The sequence below is a fragment of the Pseudonaja textilis genome, chromosome Z, assembly GCF_049901715.1.
Source record: "Pseudonaja textilis isolate UNSWEBS1 chromosome Z, rPseTex1.2, whole genome shotgun sequence".
Classification (NCBI taxonomy): domain Eukaryota; kingdom Metazoa; phylum Chordata; class Lepidosauria; order Squamata; family Elapidae; genus Pseudonaja; species Pseudonaja textilis.
The window spans coordinates 55666911-55691596 of record NC_142008.1 but is presented as its reverse complement, the minus strand read 5'-3'; the positions used below and the strand labels follow the sequence as shown (position 1 = coordinate 55691596).

Genomic DNA, 24686 nt, shown 5'->3' with positions numbered 1-24686 from the left:
GGCAATTAAAAAGGGGAATACTTTGAAAATCAAACAAAGCAAAAGGAAACAGCAGAAAAGGGAATTATAGAAGGAAGTTTTAAAGAGGGAGGGGGATAAAAACCGGAATAAGAAAGGGAGGGGAAATAAATGAAGGGAAGAAGTAAAAAGAACGGAATTGGGAAGTCAATATGGAAATTGAATAAAAATGAAAAGAAATTGTTTATCTAAAAGACATAGAGATAATGATTAATTAAGAAATAAGAGGATTCTGCAAGGTGATGAGATGTAGAATAAAATGTATTAGAAGTAATCAAATTATTTAGTAAGTAGGAAAATATAGATTATTAAAATGGAGGACTGGAACTGATATTTTTCTTTTTGTTACTGGAAGGCTTGTTATTTGTTAAGCTACACAAAGATAAATGGAGTAAATGTGAAAAAAGAGAAATTATGATAGGCTTATTAACTATGTTTAATGAATTTATAAAATACGGTTGAAATGAATTAGGATTATTGCAATAAGATTAGCATCAGTTATTATGATGAATGGAATATATTAAATTTTCTTGAAATTATAAATGCTTTTGATGTAATAGAATGGGAAAGTACAATGCAAAATCGGATTTTGAATAAAAATGAAAATAAATGGTTTATTTACATAGAAATAATGGTTAAGAATTAAGAAAGGGAACTCTGTGATGAGGTGCAGAATAAATGTATTAGAAGTAACATTGTTTAGAAAGTAGGAAAATATAGATTATTAAAATGAAAGATTGGAACTGATACTTTTTTGTTATTAGAATATTTGTTTTTTGTTAAACTATACATAGATAAATGGAATTAAAGTGAAAAAAGAGAAATTATGATAAGTTTATTAATTATGTTTAATGAATTTTTAGAATATAGTTGAAATGAATTATGAGGATTGCTGTAATGAGATTAATATCAGTTCTTATGGTGAATCAAATAGATCAATTTTTCTTTTGAAATTATAAATATTTTTGATGTAATCAAAGGGGAAATGATCATGCGGAATCTGACTTAAAAGGTATATATGTTGTGTAGTTGCTAGGAGATTTTTGTTATTTTTAAGATGATAATTAAAAAGTTAAATGATTATTGGGATTTAAAGGGGAATTAATTAAATGATATATAAGGTATGGGGTGGCACACTCCAAATTGGTAATTGTAGGGGGAATTTTTTTGAAATGTTTAAATTGAGATGGAATTTTTGAAATAATGAAATAAGAATATGCGATGAAATTACAAACCTGACAAATAAAAGTATAAAATATAACGAATATGAAGATATGAGAATTATTTAAAGTAAAAAGAAATAGGTTAAGAAATGAATTGAAAATTTATAAAATAAGCTTGAGGAAAGTAAGAAAACTGATAGAAAATATGTAAAGCAATGACAAGATTTGAATTTAAATGTGAAAGATGAATATGTAATGAAAGTCATGTTTGCATGGAAATGTGAAAACCTGGAATCATGGTGTTCACCAAAAATAAGTTTTTAAAATGTGGAAAATTGAAATAATTTTTTTACAAATAATAATAATAATGAACAGCAGTATAAGCCACAGTTAGTTGCATAGGGATTCACGTGAAGAAAAAATATTCATTATGATGAAGTGTTTGCACCAACTGTCAGACCATAAGGCTAGCATTAGTTTTAGCTGTCTCATATAGATATAACCATATATCATTGCCCGCTATTTCTCGGTGTCGAGTTTTTTGGAGATGGAAATGCAGGATTGCAGATGGCCCTGGGGGTTTGCTTGAAGCAGCACCGCCACTAAAGCCCCATTGCTGGTGTCCACTTACAAATGGTCACAAATGGTTGCTCTGGTTCGGGGTGCCTAAGGATGGGCTCCTCAGCGAATAATTTCTTTAGGGCCTCGAAGGTGCACTGGCAATCTAGGTACCAGGCCAAGGGCTGACTTGGCTTTGGCTTGGGGTCCTTCCCTCCCGCTTTTAACAGTTCCGCCACTTCCACAAATGCGGAGAGGAATTGTCTAGGTTCCCCTCGCACATATGTACTAGTCTTTTCCGGCTCTAGGGGCTGTTGCTCATCTCCGTTACAAAGCCAAAGAGCCAGGGCTGTCCAAAGATGTCTCCGTGGTCATATGGCTGGCATGACTAAATGCCGAAGGCACACGGAATGCTTTTACCTTCCCACCAAAATGATCCCTATTTTTCTACTTGCATTTTTGCATGCTTTCAAACTGTTAGGTTGGCAGAAGTTGGGACAATTAATGGGAGCTGACTCCATTACATGGTGCTAGGGATTCAACCACTGAACTGCCAACCTTTCTGACATGCCTTAAATTATAGAATTGTCTATATAAGTTGGCAAACCCAAGAAGACTCTGAAATTGCTTGTGGGTGCATGGGGGCTGCCAGTCTAGGACGCTTTTCACCTTCCCTGGGTCCATTTTGATCCCTTCATTTGACACTTGGTAGTCCAGGGAAATCTTGTGGAACTTGTATTTTTGACAGCTTCATGAAGAGTTTTGCCGCGAGAAGTTTTTTGAGGACTTGGCACATTAATTTGACATGGTCCCCTAGAGTTTCGCTGAAAATGAGACTGTCGGAATATCTCGGAGTTTGGCTGACGGCAAAGTGTTTGTCCATAAAAGGAGATAATTATGACAAGCTACTACAACAAATACAAAAAGATTTGGATAATTGGGGGAAACTACAGCTTTCACTGATCAGGAGAATAGCCACCATTAAAATGAATGTACTGCCTAAAATACTGTTCCTCTTCCAAACAATCCCAATAAAATTAGGAAAAAAGTTTTTTGAAGAACTAAACAAAATAATAACATTTATTTGGTTAGGGAAGAAAGCCTGAATAAAATTGGAACTTTTGCAAGATTGTAGAAGCAAGGGAGGTTTTTGATTCCTGGATTGTGACGCAGCCGCAACATGGCTTAAAGATTTGGTATATCTAAACAATAAAAGAGTTAACCATTGGGGGGCATGATCTGCAGATTGGCTAGTACATATTTATTTGGGAAGGGAAAAATAAACTGCATTCATACTTTCAGTGGCACCAAGTTAGGGATGCCCTGGTATCTGTCTGGGAGAGAATCAAAAGAAACCATTCCAACATGGTTATTGACTATGGAGGCAATGGTATATCCTTAATGTCCTAGACCTAAATAAAAGTTAGATATAAAGAATTATTAGATGAGCAAGGAGAATTAAAATCAAACCAAGAACTGAAGGTACAAGGAATAGAGAAAGATTGGCGGCCGTATCTAAAAATTCAAGCATATAAGAAAGACATAGAGCAAAATGGGATACATAAAGATCAACAGGAATTAGATAAAATACTACAGGGGACAGGGGAAAATGATTACTAAAATGTATAATCTGTTAAAAGAAACAGCAAAGGAGACTATGATAATCTGGGCCAAAATTTTTGGGTATAGTATTAAATTGGAAGATTGGAAAAAATTATGGGAAATAAATTACAAACTAACATCACAGCAGCTTATAACAAGAATTTGCATAAAATTTTCTACTGCTGGCACTTACTCCTGGCAATGTTGGCTAAAATTGGCAAATTGTTGGAAGTGTGACCATGAACAGGGAACTTTTTTGTGGTAGACCTGCCCTAAAGCTAAGAAATATTGGCTCAAAATTAACAATTGGCTAGAAAAAATTACAAAACAAAAATTGAATTGAAACCAGAGATATTTTTATTGAGTATATTAAGATATAAAATTGGCAAAAAGTTTCAATATATCATACTTTACATAATAACTGCGGCAAGAATTGCCTTTGCCCAGAACTGGAAACATGACAATATTCCTTCTGACACTATGATCATAAAAAAGGTTTTAGAATGTGCAAAGATGGATAGGTTATCGATGGAATTGAAAGATGGAGAAGAAATAGATTACTATGAGATTTGGAGTTTATGGTATAACTGGTTGGAAGGTGAACGTAAAATAGATGGATGAAAGATATGTAGGAGTTATGTCAAGATGAGATAATATTGTCTATAACCATGTAAATAATTATGTAAATAATTGTGTCTTAAATTGAATGTAGGAATAATTGTAACAATATTTAGTAGTAACCTACATAATTAGAAATATGTCAATGTGAGTGAACACTGGTGGAAATGTGCTTTTAATTGTGAAAATATGTTAAATAAAGATTAGTTTAAAAAAAAATGTCAACTGGCAGTGCATCTGGGGGCTCTGGGGGCAGTTGAGCCACTGCAGGCGGGGGCACCTGCGTCAGCATCAATTGGCACTCCATCCACCCCTGGCCGGGGTAGAAAGGGGAATTAATTAGCTGGTAGGAATCTAGGGGATGGCTGGCCCAGCAGCCAGCAAGCCCTGGCAGTCCGCAGGATGGGCTGGATTGGCTTACTGGCCCAGTTGACAGCTGTCAATATGGTAGATTGGGCCTGTCACCTGAGGCCTTGGCTTGGTTCACACTGAATGGAACGAAGGAGGAGTGCCATGTTCCCATGGCTTGGGAAGGTGAATGTTGGCTGGGTCAGAACCAAGACCCCCTGCTACTGATGCTCAGCTGGCTGACTTCTCTGATAGTCCCTCCAGGGTTTGGTTTCTTGGCAATGGCTAGACTCCCCAGGCCCTGGACTCGCTGAGGTCAACTCTCACTCGAATATTGTGGTGTGCTTGGTTCGTGCTGCGGTGACCTGGCACTCCTGGAGCATTGGCTGGCCGCCAAACTGCTGCTCTGCCTTGTATTGTTCCTGAGTAGCTGGCCATAGCATTGGCTCAAGGTATGTTGGGAGCGTGAAAGCACAGTGCCATGGCTGCAGGTCGGGTCCCAAAGGATGGACTCCTTGGGCCAGGCCCTCCTCTGACACCAAGCTTGGTTGCCGCACGCTGTCATCTAGGGAAAGCTGAGAATCCCAGAGCTTTCCACAGTGAGCCCGCTGGCTCCAAAAGCTCCACCGGCAGCAGTCAAGTCCTCTAGCTGTTTTTTCTCCTCCATCTGCTCTGAGTCTTCCCACTGCCTGGTAGACTGGGAAAGCAGCCGGAGCTCAGGATCCCGGACAGCAGCCCCACGTGAGCGGGGAGCTATTGATTTTTTTAATAAAAGGGATTCAGGTTAATGTCAGGGTTCTAAGTAACAGCCGATCAGAAATCAAAACACCAAGGCAGGGTTCCTCAAAGTATAGATTTATTAGGCATATAATATTGGCACAGCTAGTGAAACCCGAGGTTTTTCCCACCCAGTTCAAAATCCAAAGTTCTTTCCCACATTACACACAACCATCACACGTCCCAGTCAGTTCTCTCTCCCCATCCTGGATGCCTCCCATGCCCTTTCAGGTGCTGCTGAGCGTGTCCTTGATTCACAGAAGAAAATGTTATTTTGGCTACATATTCCCTTTAGCTATCTCTACTCCCCCTTCCCTTTTCCACAGCTGCAGTCAGCCTCGCTGTGACAACCTTGAAGACTTAAAGATGTCTCCAGGGCTGACAATTCACTTTCAAAATTGAAAGGGCAAAACTTACAACTCTATTGTTTATTTTGTTATATTCACTGAATATAATAAAGAATGACCAAAGTAATTTTTACCAAGGATCACTGCAATTGTAGCATAGGAAACAACACTTTTGTCTTACTGTTTATTGTAATGAAATGTGAAATACATAATTAAAAAAATATTTTTAAATTAAGCTTTAAATTTTTTTAAGGTAAACAAAAGAATCTTACAAATTCTTCAGAAGAAATGGAGACAAGTATTGCATCTACAAATACACCTGATTATCCTAGTAATGTCCTTGGAAGTGGAAAGATAACAACAGTGACACCCCTGGATGTGAATCGTTTCCAAAGTAAAGCTTTCCAAAGTGTCATTTCACAGCACATTGGTAAAAATCCTAGCCCTCCAATTGGAAGCAAGGTAGTACAGAAGGAACCCTCCCTGCATCTGGATACACCATCTAAATTTTTATCGAAAGACAAGCTCTTTAAACCTTCTTTTGATGTCAAGGTAAATATTTTGGAAACCTTGTCCCTGTTGTAAATGTTTGAGAAAAAATTAACTGTCTGTTACAATGTAACTATGACTAAATATCAATTTGTTAGTTCTAATTTTGTTTTTAATTTCAAAGCAAATTGAGTATGCTGCGTTTTAATGTCAAGCTACTTTTTATATCTATAGTTATTTATTTTACTTGAATGAATTTATTTTATTATATTTTATTATATGTAGTTCTAGAAATGAATATATTGATATGATTATGTGATGAATCCCAATCTTTTCTAACTTCCAGTCAACTTGTTTGTTTATACCTAGGAAGTTCGTGAATGCTCTTGATCTCACTGACTCACTGCCTTTGAAGTGCTATAGTGAAACATTTCACTTTTTAAATTATATATTTTTTATTTTAAATATGTATCCTGGATATCATTTACATTAATCCAAATTATAATAACAGTATTGGTAATCTTTATCACATTTATCAAACTTAGATGACTCTCATAATATTATTGAAACAACAAAAAAAATACTTACCACCTGTAAACCTCTAATCTTTCTGTCTATTATTTTTGTTTATTCTATAAAAATATGCGTTCTAATATTTCCCCTATCTAATTTTATTTCTGCCTCTACCAGCTTACAACAAGCTACTTTAATGTTTAAAAGGCAATTCTTTCTAGCCATCATCTCTTTTTCTCATTAGTGCTTCAACTTTTATCCATTTTTGACTTGCTTCCCACACTCCTCATCTTTATCTCTATCTTTATCTCTATCTTTCTTGTTCAATGTAAGCATTTCTCCCAGTACAAACTTATGCTGGCAATTCTCCCAAATATCTGCTCATGTCTCAGTCTCCTTATCAAAGATATATTCCTGTCTATTCAATTGTTGATTTATCTGCTTTATTTTCTTCGATCTTTCTTCCTTTATTGGCTGGTTTGTCCCATTTTTTGCTCCAGTCCTTGATTTACTTATAGATGTCGCCATTTCATCTGTTCTTTCCATTCCTTTTGCTTGCCATTTGCCTGGTCTTCCTCTTCATTGAGCTTTTGCTTCATTTGCTGGTTTTTCTGATCCATGTTTTTTCCCTGTTCATAGTCAGTTTGCTGGCTTAAGTAATCCGTTTCATCCAATCTTTCTGTTCTTTCCACCAGTTCATGAGCAGTTTGGTTTTATTCATTGTTCTTTGCAGGATGTTTTCCATTTTCTCTATACTATCCATTGATATTTTAATACTTTGGAACAACAAAGTCATTTCATTGAAAAGTCCTCTCATTTCAAGAGTTGTTCCTTCAACTCCAATCCTGATAGCGATATAAGTACATTAAATAATAAAAGTCTCAATCTATTTCAAGAAGCATTCAAAATTATAGGTTTCCAGTCATTAATAGATGGCACTTTCCTCTCAGATTTCCATGCTGCCTTTTTTTCCAGCAGATATTTTAGTCAGAAGCCAATTATTTCAAAGCAAAGTCATTTATTTAGACAGGCCAATTCCAACATTTATTCCATATTCTAATAGTCCAAGCTATTTTCCAAATTCTTGGAATCTGCTCTGTAATTTTGGTCTTTTATTCTAGTTTCCCAGAGTTTCTTTTATAAAGTGTCTTTCTTATTTCCACCTGGTAAGTGCAAGACAATAGACAGTTAAAGGTCACAGTTCTCCACCGGATATCAAATATTCCTTCCTTGTAAATTTTCAGGAGTCTAGAAGTCACTTTTCCTTTCATCAATAGATGGTGCTCTCAACCTACTTTTCAACATAGATCTCAGAAATGCTTATTTTTGCAGCTTAAACAATTATCTTTTTAGACTTTCTTATCACAGATTTTTTTTTATTTTCTTGTTTCCTATTTTATGTTGACTGCCACTACTCCTCATCTTCAGATGAGGGGGATTTTCCAAGTCAGGGAGGAGATATGTGGCTCTCCTCAACCTGCAAGATGCCCCCCTTTACTTCACCACCCTTACAGGGTGGCTATGGCTCCTTTTGGAGTCCTCCAATGGGGAGAGGAGTGGGGCTGCGGATCTCGCAGTCCTCGCCTCTGACACCACCGGAAGCACAGCTGGAAGTCTATAGTGAAACATTTCAATTTTGCAATTCCTACTTGAAATCATTGGATTTCTTAATGAAATTAAGGATTAATTTTAATTGAATCTATTCTGACAAAATCTTTAATTCAATATAATTTCCTTGTTGAAAAAATATAGATCATAGTTTTTTAGTCATAGCTTTTTTGTTTAGTTTACACAGATGTTCATCAACCATTGCCTCAAATCACATTTCTTTTAGAAATTTATTTATTCAACGTTTCAACAATTAAAAACAAATTTCCACATTTTGCAGTGATATTGTAACAGTGTTTACATTGGTTAATAACATCGATAACTTTGTTATCTGTAACTATATTAAGTTTTCCGTTGTTCTAAGCATTTTTATACATATATATCTATATTTACACATAAACAATATTACTTTGTGATTTCTTATTCATTATCATTTGACGTCTTTGCATCTTTTCTTTAGCCATTTGAACCAAACAACCCATATCTTGTAATATTTTCTTCTTCCTTATTTTTTAGTAACATCATCAATCTGACCATTGCGGCACATTCAGATAACTTATTAATTACTGCAATTTCTGAGGGGGTTGTAGCCTGCTTCCAGTTTTGGGCAAAGGAATTATAATATGAAGTATTAGATGTTGATGATTTTTATTTAAGTTAAGTTCTAACATGCCTAACAGAAAAGTTTCTGGTTTGAATTTGATCTTTTGTTTCGTTAGGTCCTCTAACCAAGATTTAATTTTAAGCCAATATCTCTGTGCTTGAGAGCAGGTCCACCACATGTGAATAGAATACTTTATACTTTATTGGCCAAGTGTGATTGGACACACAAGGAATTTGTCTTGGTGTAAATACTCTCAGTATACGTAAAAGAAAAGATACACTCGTTAAGAATCAAGAATCATAATGTACAACACTTAATGATAGTCATAGGGAACAATCAGCAATCAAATCATACTAGGAAACAGTCAATATAAATTGTAAGGATACAAGTGACAAAGTTACAGTCCTACAATCACAAGTGGGAGGGGATGGGTGATAAGGAGTGATGAGAAGGTTAATAGTAATAGTAGTGCAGACTTTGTAATAGTTGAACAATGTTAAGGGAATATTTGTTTAGCAGAGTGATGGCTTTCGGGAAAAAATCGTTCTTGTGTCTAATTGTTCTGGTGTGCAGTGCTCTACAGTGTCGTTTTGAGGGAAGGAGTTGAAACAGTCTATGTCCAGGATGTGAGGGGTCTGTAAATATTTTCACAGACCTCTTTTTGACTTGTGCAGTATACAGGTCCTCGACTGAAGGCAGGTTGGTAGTAATTGTTTTTTCTGCAGTCCTAATTATCCTCTGAAGTCTGTGTCTATCCTGTTGGGTTGCAGAACCAAACCAGACAGTTATAGAGGTGCAGATGATAGACTCAATAATTTCTCTGTAGAACTGTATCAGCAGCTCCTCGGGCAGTTTGAGCTTTCTGAGTTGGCGCAGAAAGAACATTCTTTGTTGTGCTTTTTTGATGACGTTTTTGATGTTAGATGTCCATTTCAGGTCATGTGATATAGTAGAACCTAGAAATTTGAGGGTTGATATTGTGTTGTCTAGTATTATAAGAGATGGTAGTATGGGAGGGTTTCTTCTAAAGTCTACCACTATTTCTATGGTTTTGAGTGTGTTCAGTTCCAGATTTTTCCGGTTATACCATGAGGCAAGTTGTACAACTTCTTGTCTGTATGCAGATTCGTCATTGTCTCGAATGAGACCAATCACTGTTGTGTCATCAGCAAACTTTAGTATTTTAACAGATGGATCATTTGAGATGCAGTCATTGGTATATAGGGAGAAGAGAACTGGAGAAAGCACACAGCCTTGGGGCCCTCCTGTGCTGATTGTACAGGTATCAGATTGATTCTGCTTAGCTTCACCTGCTGCTTCCTGTCTGTTGGGAAGCTTGTGATCCAGTTACAAGTGTGTTCAGGTATCGCTAGTTGGTTTAATTTACTTAGAAGAGTGTCTGGAATGATAGTATTAAATGCTGAACTGAAGTCTAGAAAGAGGACCCTTGTGTAGGTGTTGTAGGTTGTAATACAGAGCTATATTAACAGCATCATCTGTCGATCTATTTGCTTGTATGCAAACTGCATGGGATCTAACAGCAGATCCCTGATGGTTTTCAGGTGGGACAGCACAAGCTTTTCAAAGATTTTCATAACTACAGATGATAGAGCAACTGGTCTGTAGTCATTTAGTTCCTTGATGAGGGCTTCTTTGGGACTGGGATGATGGTAGAGCATTTGAAGCAAGAAGGAACATAGCACATCTCTAGTGTTTTATTAAAGATTCAGGTGAAGATGGGGGCCAATTGTCAGCACAGACTTTTAAGCAAGAAGGAGTTATCTTGTCTGGCCCTGGTGCTTTTCCTGGCTTTTGTCTGTGAAATAGATCTTGCACTTCTTTTTCTGTGATCACCAGAGGTTGTGAACCCAATGGATTGGGGCCAGTTGTAGGAGGTTTGGCTGTTGTTGGTGTGTTTGAGATGTGGGTTGTGGAGATAGGTGGCTGTAGTTTCTTTTCAAACCTGCAGTAAAACACATTCAGGTCATCTGCTAATTGTTGATTTCCTTCTGCCTGGGAAGAAGGTTTGCTGAAGCTAGTGATGTTTTTAAGAGTTTTTTCCACGTTTGTTGGTTCATTTGTTGAGAACTGATTCCTTAACTTTTCAGAGTAGCTTCTTTTTGCTGTTCTGATCTCTCTTGTTAATATGTTTCTGGATTGGTTGTATAGCATTCTGTCACCTTTTCTGTAGGCTTCCTTTTTGGAACAACGTAGCTGCTTAAGTTTAGCTGTGAACCAAGGTTTATTGTTACTATATATTTGCAGGTTCCTTGTTAGTACACATAAGTCTTCGCAGAAGCTGACATAAGATGTTACAGTATCTGAGCTCATCTAAGTCTACAGAGGCATCTTCAAAAACATTCCAATCAGTGCAATCAAGGCAGGCCTGGAGTTTCAGGCCTGGAGTTTTTGCCTCATCCGACCAAGTCTTCACCGATTTAATTGTTGGTTTCATAGTTTTAAGTCTTTGTCTGTAGGCAGGTACAAGGTGAATCATCCAGTGGTCAGAGTGTCCCACAGCTGCTTGTGGTAAAGACCTATAAGCATCTTTTACTGTTGTGTAGCAGTGGTCTAAAGTTTTTTTGCCTCTGGTGGGACAATTTACATGCTGGAAATATTTTGGGAGCTCTTTCATAAAATTTGCTTGATTGAAATCTCCTAAAATGATGGGAAGGGAACCTGGGTGTTTGGCTTCAGCCTCCATAATTTGATCAGCAAGAGTTCGTAATGCCTTGTTTACCCAGGCCTGTGGAGGAACATAACAGCTATTAGGAGAAATAAGGAGAACTCACGTGGAGAGTAAAATGGCTTGCAGTTGATGTGTAAAGACTCTTAAGTTTTCATCACAGAACCATATTATGGTTATATCTTGAGACCAGTTGTTGTTGATATATAAACATAATCCTCCACCCTTTGTTTTACCTGATGTCTCTTCAATTCTGTCTGAAATCCTGGGATGTATATGGTGTTGTCCTCATGAATTTGTGGATTAAGCCAGGTTTCAGTAAAACAAAGAACTGAAGAATTATAGAAATCAGGATTCCATCTATTTAAGAGATGAATTTCATCCATCTTGTTAGCAAGCGAGCGTAAATTAGTCAGAAAACTTGAAGGGAGAGGAGTCCCCCTCCCATTCCTTAGTCTGTTTAAAATTCCCGCTCGTTTACCTTTTGGCATTGTCGCTTTCCTCCTTTGTTGTAATTCAAAGCACTGGGAATTAGTTAGAATCTCCTCGGCATTTGCAAAGACAGGTGGGGGTGAGGAATCAGAAAGCTGCTCCTTAAGGAAAATTGCCTAATTCTTAGCAGATGGTCTCATGAGTATGAAATCCGTAGTGAATTGCAGATGATAATGAGGAATAAATAAACCATTAGAGACCATTTCAGCGAGGCAACCATTGTCGGCGCCATCTTGGCTGAACCTTTTCAGGCTGAACCTGAAAATACGTTCCCTGGCTGTGAGTGCATGTGCAACATTTTGCTGTCATATTAGGAAATATTCTGGCTTATCTCACTGGGGGGAGATGCCACCAGTAAAACATTTTATACAAATTCTCCTTATAGGAGACGGACAATGTTGACTTATAATTTACCTGCCAGATAAGTTCCCATTGTTCCAAATCAATACTATAGCCAAAATTTTTAACCCAGGTTATCATATTCTCTTTGACGGTTTCCTCTTCCATTTTATACTCCAGTAAATAATTGTTTATTTTACTAATCATTTGTTTTTTTCAAATCCTTGTAATAGTTTGTCAAATTCTTGTGTTATACAAAAGCCAAATTGTTCTTTGTCCTTTTTATATCGTGTTTGAATCTGGAGGTAAGGCCACCAACCTATTTCAATTCCCTGTGTCTTTAGTTGGTTTTGTGTTTTTAATTACCCTTTTTCATTTAAAAGTTTTTTGTATTTTATTTAAGTCTAAAGCGTTATCAACACTTCCATTGTCGATAGCCAGAGAGGTATTTTCACATGGTGATGTTTTTTTTAGCTTCTCCCAGACATGTCTCTCACCCGATGTCTTTGGAAATAAGTATGACACTTGTTTTTCCCTTCCCAAAGAAATGTGTGCCAGCCAAGCTGCAGGTCATGGCCCTCTATTGTTAATAGTCTTTTATCTATCAAATAAATGCAATCTTTGAGCCATGTGGCTACTGCTGCCTGGTAATATAATGGTAATAAAGTCTGGGAGCCAAAACTTCCCTTACTTCTGCTATCTTGCAATAATTTGTATTTTATCCTGGCTTTTTTCTTCTGCCAAATATATTTCACTATTTTTTGTTTAAATCCTTGAAAAATTTCCCTCCTAGCTTGACTGGTACCGTTTGAAACAAATGTAATAATTTTGGTAAAACATTTTTTTTATGGTCCCCAACAGTGAATGTTGTATTTTAGCCAAATAGTCTAAATCTTTTTGAATTTGGAGTATCAATTTGTTTAATTGAAGAACATTTTGCCGTGAGCCAAATCCCAAGATATTTTACTTTTTTCACTACTGCATTCCTAATTCACTTGTTAATTCTTCATTCTGCCATTTAGTACAGTTTTGGGTTATTATTTTAGTCTTTTCTTTATTAATTTTGAGCCCCGCCACCTTTCCAAATTCTTCTATTTCTCTTATTAGTATAGAACTTGTTTCTTTTGGATTCTCCATGATAAATACCATATCATCGGTGAAGGTTTGAAGTTTGTACTCCTCTTTCTTAATAGTCAGTCCTTTAATATCCTGATTCTACCTTATCTGAATCAACAGTACTTTTGCAAATACTATATATAGCAATGGGGCAAATGGGCATCCCTGCCTTACTCCTTTATTTATTTTTAGACCATCTGTGGTTTCTCCATTCAATATCACTTTTGCATTTTGTATTGTATATATTGTTTTGATGAGTCCTAAAAATTTTCTACCAAATTGCATCTTAGACAGTTATTCAATGAGAAAGTGCCAATTTAAATTATTGAACGTTTTCTGAGCGTCCAAAAACATAAGTGCCATTGGTTTGTTTGAATAAGTCTCATAATATTCTAGGACAGGGGTCGCCAACCTTTCGACCTCAGGGACCACCAAACTCATAATTTTAAATCCTGCAGACCAGAGACCCTGGGAAAATCCCCCAAAAAGTCTGCAGGAAAATTCCCCACTCCGTTTTCCTACCAATCGATCATTCTTTATTTGGGATCTCAGGATGTGTCCAGCTCCGTTCTCTGGGGAAGAGAGATTTTTGGCTTCATGAAAGAAAAGCAGCAGAAGTCTTTCTTTCTCTCTCCCAAACTCCGCCAGAAATGAGTCTTTGTGAGACTTGTTGCACTGACGCAGCCTCTTGGAGCAGGATGCCTTGCAGGATCCCAAGGACTCATTTCTGGCGGAGTTTGGGGGAGAGAAAGAAAGACTTTTGCTGCTTTTGTTGCGTGCAGCCAAAAGCAGAAGAAGAAAGAAGTAGAAAGAAGCAGGCCGGTGGCCAGGCCACGTGTGTAGGGCAAGTTCCCCCCTCCGCCCTTTTTCCCCACCCCTCACTACCTCGTGTTGTTCGCAATGCAAGCGACACAAGCCTTGTGTTCCCACGGTCCATGTGGGCGGCGCAGCCTTGTGTTCCTGCGCAACCTGGATTAATTCCTTTGGGGATGACATTTCTATGCGGACCACCCAAATTTTCCCCAGCCCACTGGTTGGCGACCACTGTTCTAGGACATCCATAATCAATCTTGTATTGTTCTTTATCTGCCTATTTGGGAGAAATTCATTCTGGTCTGGGTGAATGATTTCATTTAATATTTTTTTCAGTCTTTCACACATTATCCTAGCTAAAATTTTGTAATCCATGTTTAGGAGCGAAATCAGTCTGTAGTTTTTAATTTTCCGGGGATCCGTATGTTCCTTGGGTATGAGTGTTATGAGCACCTCCATCCATGACTTTGGTATTTTGGCTCGTTCTAAAACCACATTGTACAAGTCCAACATTAATTCCTCCAATGGCTCCTGAAGTTCTTTATAACAGGGGTCGCCAACCTTTTGGACCTCAGGGACCACCAAACTCATAATTTTAGATACCAGGGACCACTAACCGGTTCTGTGGGCATGGCCTAATTTGTGGGTGTGGCTTTGTAGTCATGTAACTGGCTGGGCATGGCTTATATGTAAATATTATATTTATATAAATATTGAATTTTTTATAAAAAAGCAACTTTTACTCAAAATCAGGCAAAGCAGGGAGATTGAGTTGCTCACAGAATCACAGTTTCATTCAGAGATCTATCTATCTGCCATTGGCTAGCTCAGTCTGTCACATAAAATGTGTTTGCAAGCAAACTCATAAAATTAACTCACAACACACCATGCATGTAAATATTGATTTTTTTATTTTAAAAAAGAGCAACTTTTACCCAAAATCAGGCAAAGCAGGCAGATTGAGTTGCTCACAGAATCAATTAGTGATCTATCTATCTGCCATCGGCTAGCTCAGTCTCTCAAATTTGCTTGCTGTAAGTCTGCACTGAATTTGCTTGCAAGCAAACCTTCAGTCATAAGGGGGGTTCGGCTGTGCTGAGCCGAAGATCTAAAGACTAGCTAGAAAGCAAGAAATCCAACCATTTCCTGCTTCCTAGCTAATCTAAATCTCCTGGCACAGCAGAACAGATGATAGTCGGAAAAAGGAAAAATAGCAATTTAGTAGGCAAGTTTGCCAGGTAAGGAGTGAGTGGGCAGGGAGGGTTCCTGAGGGCCATGTGGGCTTGTGTTTTTGCGCAGCCTGGATTAATTGCTTTGAAGGGGTGCTCTGGGGGTGAGATTTCTCTGCGGCCCACCAAAATTTTCTCATGACCCACCAGTGGGCTGCAGCCCACCAGTTGGTGACCGCTGCTTTATAAAACTCCACTGGTATTCCATCTGCCCCCTGCGTTTTATTAGTTTTTTGCTTCCCAATTGCATCTTTCATTTCTTTTATAGTTATTTTATTGTTCAGCATATCCCATGTAGCATCCAATACTATAGGTAGGTTCTCTTTCTTTGAGGTAATGATGTCCTCATCTAAAATTTCTTCCTGAGTATACAGATTGCTAAAAAAGTTTTGGACAATCAACTTCTTTTGATCTATCTGGGAACATAGGCTCCCATTTTCATCTTGCAGCACTGATATTATTCTTTTCTCCTGTTCCTTCTTTAACTTGTGTGACAGCCATCTCCCTGGTTTATTCGCATTTCACAAGTTTAAGTTTTCTGGCCATTTCCTCTTGTAGGTTTAAATTATTTTCATGTTTCACCTGGTCCATTTTTCTTTTGAGTTCCTCATTGCGAGGGTCTGTCTGCATATTGGCTTCCAAGTTTTTCAATTTCTCCTGCCATTCCATTGGTGTTTCTTTCTTTCCTTATTTCTTTTTGCTGCATAGGCAATTAAGCCTCTTATACAAGCGTTTGTTGTATCCTACAATACACTTCTAGCTTCTTTTCCACACACTCAGTTCTGACTTCCATCGTTGTCAATTTCTGTTCATTGTTTGCTACCACTTCTTGCATTATTCCAATTTTTTCATCTAGTTTCTGCATGTCAGTTTTCACTCCTCCTATATCATTCTTCATTTCACTTTTCAAATCCTCATGGTTTTTTGCTATAAGTTCTTATGTCCCCACCATCATCTCTTGCTTCATATTTAGAGTTGTCTGTACACTCTGCAGGGTTAAAGTAGACCCTGATTTCTCTGCGCCCAACATATTACTTTTGCCCTAAGGGGGAAGATGTACTCGCTGTTACCTTCTTTCCAGTTTTTATAGTTGTTGTCATTGTCATTTTCAGGGTCCTTAACAAACTCTTCCAATCTACCATCAAATGGCATGTTTAGAACTACCCTTCATTGTCTCTTATGTCTGATCTAGTATTACAGTATTCCAATAAATTATATCATATACTATTCCATAAATATTATGTATATTCAATATTCAATCTTCACTAGTAGAAAATACTCAATTGATTAATTAATTAATAACCTTCTACTTTATCCTTATAGTTGCAACACAATACCAAATACAGGTTCTAATCTTTGATTGTCACTAATTAACCAATGGTCAATAATCAATTATTTCTCTAAATATTATTAATTCATCAGTTAGTAAATCTTAAAAAAAAATAGAGTTCTAAGCATATTATATAAATTACTCAGCTATAAATATACCTTCAATTCTATCCACAGTGTCATGCCCCTGGTGGAGTCTGACTCTGAGGAAGAGGAGGAACAGCCAACAGGGAATGGGAGTGTGGCTCCAGAGGTGATGGAGGAGGCTGGGGAAGGGCAGAGGCCGGCTGAGCAGTCAGAGGAGGATCCAGGCCCATTCCCTATCCATCCTAGGTCACGCAGGGAGGAGAGGATCAGGGAAAAGCGAGGTCTACTCAAGAGGAGATTACCATGATCCTCCTCGTGGCTTGCAGGTGGGAGCTATGTATATAAGTTTCCAACTGCGCAGTTAGAATTGCTGAAGTCAGTTAGTGTTCACCTTGAAAGAGGCTTATCTTTGCTGGCGTTCTTCCCATGGACTTTTCTCAGTTATTTTCCTGGAGTTTGTAATTAGTTATCTCGGCTTGCTTCAGAACTCTCATCAATGTGGTTTGTTTTGGTTTTCTGTTTGCCTCATTATTTACTTTTGTGACTTTAAACTGCGCCTAATAAAACAGTGAAGTTAAGTTGAAGGCTTTACCGGACTTTAATATGTGTTTTGGGTTTTGGGTTATTTTGAGAGACTACGGGTCATCACACACAGTTATAAATATAATCTATATTATTTACACAGGGAAATTTACCAAAAAAAGTGTTAGAATGTCAGGGTGTTACTACTTACTCAAATATATTTAACATACTGTTCTTCAATCTTCAATATTAATCCTTAAATCAGTATCATATATTATATGAATATTGTATACATACATACATACATACATACATACATACATATATAAATACATACACACATACATGTTGTGACTGGAAGGATTGACCCTGCTGGGAGTTTCGACTCTGATGCCTCTGAAGATGGAAGGTTTGAGCCTGCTGTGAATGTGGAATCTGAATTATCAGAGGACACAGATGTGAGCCAGGAGGATGAGAGATTGTCGGAGAGACAATCCACTCCAGAACCTTCGACTTCGTGCATGACAGCAGCTGATCCACAAAATGAGCCAGAGGCTTCTAGTGAGGAGGAAACTGACAGATGTTGGCTTGACGGTAGAACTAGGAGAAGATTGAAACATCAATCACAATCTGAAGGGAGGCGTCAAGCCAGACATTGATTAGAGAGACTGACACGCCCATACAGGAGATTTAAGGAGGCGTGCTGACTCTCAATCTTTGCTTGGAGCAAAGTGAAAAGTGAGTAGTGCTTTGTGGATTCGAAAGGATACGTTTGAAGCGGCCGTTGTGATTTATGAACAATTCTGAGTTGCCAGACAGATTTCGGGAAGACTGCCAAGGACTGGAAAACAGTACTGTTAACTCTTTAAAGTCTGGTTTTGTTCTTGTTTGAATATTTTGAACTCTGGAACTTTGTATGCTCACCTGTGGATACAGGTGAGACATAACATATACATATATATATTGCGTATATTTACAGAGCTTACAGCTTTCTTTACTCAGCAATTCCCTGTCTTTTCAAAATGTCTTCTTTTAAAATGCACAGTCACTGTGGTTCGTCGCTTTCACTTTCCCGCTGCATTTCCTTCACAGTCCCCTCCATGGCTGATCTCTCTTTCTCAGTAACCATCAACAATCAAAAGTTATTCTCCATCAAGCTTTTCTCTCCTATCCATTCCACTGTCCACAAATACAGGAAAAAACACCTCCTCTCCTTTCTCCCTGTCTATCTTCTATCAGTCTCTCAGCGCCATTATTCAATCACTCAGTCCACCATAAAAGCTCCTACCGCCAAATCCGCCGCCTGCTTCTGTCTCTCGGTTCGGAGCCTCTCTCTTATTTCACTGCAACAGGTCTTCTTTATATAGGTACTTTCCTTTTGTCTTACTCTGCACCATTACTTGCGTTGCTTTCCAATCTTTGCTTCCACCAATGATCGGTCAGGCAGCCACGTCTCTAGATCAAATCATGGAGACTGATCTCTTTCGCGCTGGTTTTTGGGACTTCTTAAAGCATCAGGAAGTCGCAGCTCTCCCCGATACCTCTGAATCTTCTCTCTATTGCCAGCCCCTCAAGGATCCGACTTCACCCCTAGGGGATACCAATTGCAAAGCCTATTCAGAACAGAGCTCCGTTCCCCTGCACAGCATCAACATTACACCACAACTGGAAGTCTCAAATCATATTTTAATTACATATTTAATATTATAAATCATCACTAGAACACTATAATGATTTGCAGAATTTTAGATAATGCTTAGCATTAGTTCCATACTTTCTTTAGTATCAACAGAAGAATTCAGGAATGCCTTCAAACATCCAAGTTGAGCTTTTAAGCAGCTGTGGCTATTTCATCTTAAATTTGCAGCCTTTTGTTCAATGTCTATTCAAAGTTACAGCAGCACTGAGAAAAGTGACTTATGATTCCTTTTCATACTTAACAGTTGAAGTATCTCCATGGTCCCATGATCAAACTTCGGACGCTTGACAACTGGCATGTATTTATGATGGTTGCAGTGTTCCTATATTATGTGATCACCCTTTATGACCCTCACAAGCAAAATCAATGGGAAAGACAGATTCACTTAACAGTCATGTTATTAAGTTAACTGCAACGATCCATTTAATTGTAGCAAGAAAGATTGTAAAATAGGGCAAAACTCACTTAACAACTGTCTTGCTTAGCAACAGAAATGTTGGGCTCAATTGTGGTCATAATTTGTGGACAACCGATCCTCAAATTATGACCACAGCCAGCCTCAACTGTAATTGAGTGCATTTCACCACAATTTAATATGTAGGAAATTGGAATAATTTGGTAATATTTGCCTATTTCATAGTAATTATGTAACTTCTTAATATTCTTGAGGATTTATAACTTAATAGGAACTCTGGCCCTAGATTTGATTATGACTTTTCTTATTCTTTTTTTAAAAAGGTTTTTTCAATAAACATTTTTGAATACAGCATTTTGTCCAAGTATACTGTTTATAAGAAACAAAAACCATAGCTAATTCTATAAAAATATCTTCCCATTTACTTATTATAGTACTAATAATATAATAATACAGAAACACATTTTTTCTTTACGTTTAATTCATTCATATTTTTTAGTGTTTGTAGTAATTATAGTTATATACCTGTGATAGCGAACCTATAGCACACATTCCATGGGTGGCATGCAGAGCCGTTTGTGTGGGCACGTGAGCCCCAGCCAAACTGACCTGCACTGCACATGTGTGTGCCTCTCAGCTTATTTTCAGTCCGTTTGCGGCCTCTCAGAGGCTCGGGGGAAGCCTCTGCAGCCTCAGGAGGCCGAAAAATGGGCCTTCTGGAAATACCATTTTTCAACCTCCAAAGGCTGTAGAAGCTTCCCTCGAGTGCCCAGGAGGGCGAAAATGGCTTTGCCTGGGCTCCAGAGGCCCTCTGGAGGCTGAAAATGGGCACTTCCAGGATTTCCGGAAGGCCCATTTTTCGCCCTCCCAAGGCTTCAGAGGCTTACCTCGAGCCTCCAGGAGGGTGAAAAAGGCCTCAGTTGGGAGGTGTGTGCATGCATAGTTCAAGTAAGGAAGCGGTGGGTGTTGCACACGCATGTGCAGGGGGGATGGGGGACATTTCATTGTGGGTGTTGGCACGTGCACTTTCGGAAGACCACAACAAAAACGTTCACCATCACTGTTATTGTCAGCTGGTGCTCCATTTTCTCAGATTCAGAATAAAGTCAGCTGGTCCTCCATTCAAAATCCAAGAAAGACATAGTTTGATAAAGGGTTGCAGCTGTGCATAGCATAGGATAGAAACCTAAGCAAGAATGTACACCCCCCACCAATTTATACAGTTCTGGTTTGTAACACCTCCAGCTCACTTCCCATAACCATTCCCCCCTCCTCCCCCCATTACTTATGACAGCCGAAAGATGCAAAGCAAAGGGAGAAAATCTTGAACGCTGACATTTATATACCATCTGATTTTAATAAAAACATTCATTTTTCTTCCTCTAACTTCTACCCCTTGTCTCTAACCACTCATAGAATCTACTCCATATCAAATAATATTCTGAGTCTTCTTTTTCTTTTCTTTTTAAAGTTAATCTGTCCATCTCAGCCCATTCTAGGATTTTCGTGATTACCTCGTCATCTGATGAGGTATTCTCATTTTTCCAGAATTTTGCATAATTAATCCTTGCTGCTGTCAGTATATGTAAAACTAAGTATGCAATTCCTTTATCATAACCCTCTGGGATTATGCCCAGCAGATATACTTCTGTTTTCCAGTCTTATCTTCTGTTTGGTTATTTTTTCTAGCCAACTCTCTATTTTCTCCCAATATTGTTTTGCTTTGGTGCAAGTCCACCACATATGATAGTAAGTCCCTTGGTTATGATTGTATTTCCAACATTTTTCAGACAAATTACTGAACATTTTTGCCAATCTTGCTAGTGGTAAATGCCACTTGTAAAATATTTTATATAAGTTTTCTTTACTTATATGCTGAAGCCATCATCAATTTATAGTTCTTGTTCCATAGTTTTTGCCACTTCGCTAATTCTATATTATAACCAAAACAATTTGCCCAAACAACTATTGTTTCTTTGACTTGCTCCTTCTCCATTTTATATGTCAATAGATATAACATATAAAATGTGCTTTTTATAAATATAATACTAAAATATATGGACTTTGGCAAAAAATTTATACATACGATATAATATACTTTCTTTATCAGTTTTTTGTCTGTACCCGTTAGTATCTTATAAGTGCTATTGGTTCTTTATTTAGACCCCATGCTTTTTTTTTTTACAAAACTTTATTAAGTAGATTATTAAAAACATTAAACGTGGTGTAATCATCCCAACAATCTTGATTGTCACACATTTTATGGCATAAGATACATACTTTAAATACATGTACACATTTATATAGCTATATATTTCTATGGTATTTCCCAGTTTTAGTCATCCGTTCTTCCACCCCTATTCTCTTTTGATCCTTCCTTTTTTCCTACCATTGAAAAAATTTATCCCATATTTTATAGTATTCTATCTCATCCTTATCTTTCATTTCCCAAGTTAATTTGTCCACCTCAGCACATGACCATATCTTTTATATTACGTCATTTTCATCGGGAATTTCTTTGTTTTTCCAAGTAGGAAAAGCTCTGGTTTGAATTCTATTTTATGACCTAGCATCTCCTCAATCCATTTCTGGATTTTCTGCCAAAACTCCTGTTATAGTTCGCCGGCAGCAGGTACGGATGGCAGATGTCTCTGATAGTGAGGACTTGGACGAGGAGCCTGCATGTGATGCAGGGAGGGGACCAGGACTATCAGAGAGTGGGGTGCTGCCTTCGGAGCTTGTGGAGTCTGGCAGCAGTGATGCAGAGGACCCTGGGGAGCCTGTGCCCAGTGCACATGCTCACAGGGATGCTCGAAGGAAAGAGCAGCTGAAGCAGCAAGGACGACTTGGGAGTATGGCTGGAAGGTAATGGCCCCTTCCATAAGGGATAAAAACCAGCCTTCGAGGATGTGTTCTTTGCAGGAAGCAAAGAAGTTCTTTAGACTCATAGTCCTTGTTGAAGTCCTGTGAACTCCAGTTTATTTTTGAAATTTGTCGGTTGATATTTATCAGTAATTAGACTATCTCGGACAATTAGGTTCAAATGACTCTTGGCTGGGAATGCACAGAATTCCCAGTGCCGCATTAAAAAAGTTTTGCTTTTATACACAGTTTGTGTTCGTTTAATTTGAACAAGGCTTGGGTTCCTGCCCAAATGAAACATACCTTGACTGCAAGATGGAACAGCTTTGGGCAGAGAACACTCACTTACAACAGCAGCTGATCTTGTTAGTTCATCAGTTAGGCCAGCTCCAGGCTCTTGCTATTCCACCTCCTCTTCGAAGGAAATGCCTGGTTGCCATGCCTGATAAGTTTGACGGCAACCAGGCTATGTTTCCAGTGTTTTTGAAACAGTGCCAGCTATTTATTAGCTTGAGAGCAGTTCACTTTCCCACTGACTGGGATAAAGTGAGGTTTATAATTAGTTTGCTCTCCGGCTTTGCAGCTCGCTGAGCCACACCTTTATTGGTGCAGAATAGTCATTTGTTGAATGACTTCAGAGGGGTTTGTGACCATCTCTGTTTGATGTACGAGGACCCCATCAAGACACAGACTACTGCCCATCAATTGAAGGAACAGCAGCAGGGCCGGCAATCCCTGCAGGAATATGTCAGTGAGTTCCGGCTGCTTAGCCAGATTCGGCCTGGAATGAGGCTGCACTTATGGACGTGTTTCAGGATGGGTTGTCGGATGAGTTGCAGGATGAGCTGGTTCAGGTGAATTGTCCAACAACCCTCAACACGCTGATTCATCTGTGCCTGAGGATCGATGCCCGCCTGCAGAGATGGAACTGTTGCCGTACTTCCCGGGAGACTCCTGTGGCACCTGTTGTGCATGAGACCCTGGCTCCGGAACCCAGAGGAGCCCATGGGCCTAGGCCCCGCCTGTCGGTGATGGAATACTATAGATAGTGTGCAGAGGGGTTATGTTTATATTGTGGGGAACCTAGGCACCTGGCTGCTTCATGCCCCAAGTAGCAATGAGGGGCGTCAGCCCTGGTGCCTGCTCCCCAGACACAGAAAACCCTATCGGTCCCCGGATACAGAAAACCCTGTCGGGAAACGACCAAATCCCAATCTAGGGGAGGCCCTGGGTCGGGCGCGCACCAGCCTTGAGTCATGCCCAATGGACGTGGATTCCGAACCCCCTCAGCATTTGATCCTGGTGGCACAAATTTTTCTGGCCAGTAGTCCACAGGGGATTCTGGCGCATGCCCTGGTCGATTCTGGCACCACCACGAACTTCATGGACATAGCATTTGCAGCCCAGTATGCAGTCCCTCGGTGTCCAGTAGATCCTCCAATGCTTGTAGAGATCATGGATGGCTGGGTACTTTTGTCTGGGCCTATCAAGGCCACCACCCAACCTTTGCACCTGACCATCAGCTCGCATGAGGAGGCTATCCAGTTCTACATCACTTCTGGCCTGCATTTCCCCATGGTCTTGGACTTGGCGTGGCTCCGGACTCACAATCCCCAGATCTACTGGTGCCAGAACATGATCACATTCCCGAGCTTGCAATGCATGAACCACACCCTTGAAGTCTGCGCAGGGCAGTTGCTGAGTCCACCCGAGGAGTCCGTGCCTTTGGAACTCGCGGACTTTGCAGACGTGTTCATCGAGCAGGAGGCGGACCAATTTTCCCCGCAGCAGCCTTATGATTGTCCCATTTATTTGTTGCTGGATGCGCCCTTTCCCATGGGCCATTTGTATTCAATGTCGAATCCGGAGTTGGTCGTGTTGTGGGACTTTTTGGACAAGAACCTTGCTCGGGGTTTTATCCAGCTCTCGTCGCCGCCACTGTCTGCCCCAGTCCTGTTTGTAAAAAAGAAGACTGGCAACTTGAGGCTTTGTTGTGATTACTTAAATGCCATCATGGTGCACAATCGGTATCCTCTGCCTTTGATTCTGGAAATGATAGATTGGCTCCGGGAGGCTACCATGTTCACCAAGTTGGAACTGTGCAGGGCATATAATTTGGTGCAGATCCGGCCCGGAGATGAGTGGAAAATGGCATTCAGTACCAGGTACAGTCATTTTGAATACATGGTCATGCCGTTTGGGTTGACCAATGTTCCCACTGTCTTCCAACATTTTATGAATGACATTTTCCGTGACCTTTTAGATCAACTTGTTGTAGTTTACCTCAATGACATTTTGATCTATTCCAACTCGAGGGAAAGTCACCTGCACCACCTGTGCCTGGTTCTGCAATGGCTCCGGAAGAACCGCTAGTATGCCAAGTTGGAGAAGTGCCAGTTCTTCCAGTCCATCATTGAGTTCCTGGGGCATTGCATCTCTCCTGAGGGCATTT

The 24686-nt window shown here is 39.1% G+C and overlaps 1 protein-coding gene across 5 annotated transcripts in view; it reads left to right on the top strand.

Moving 5' to 3' along the window:
• Window positions 1–24686, top strand: part of TOPBP1 (DNA topoisomerase II binding protein 1) — a 125851-nt gene that overhangs the window by 22328 nt on the left and 78837 nt on the right. For all 5 annotated transcript variants that reach the window (XM_087916720.1, XM_087916718.1, XM_087916719.1 and 2 more), the window contains one exon: window positions 5685–5983. In XM_087916720.1, the coding sequence (XP_087772846.1) occupies window positions 5685–5983 (299 nt within the window). The remainder of the gene's footprint in view (window positions 1–5684; window positions 5984–24686) is intronic.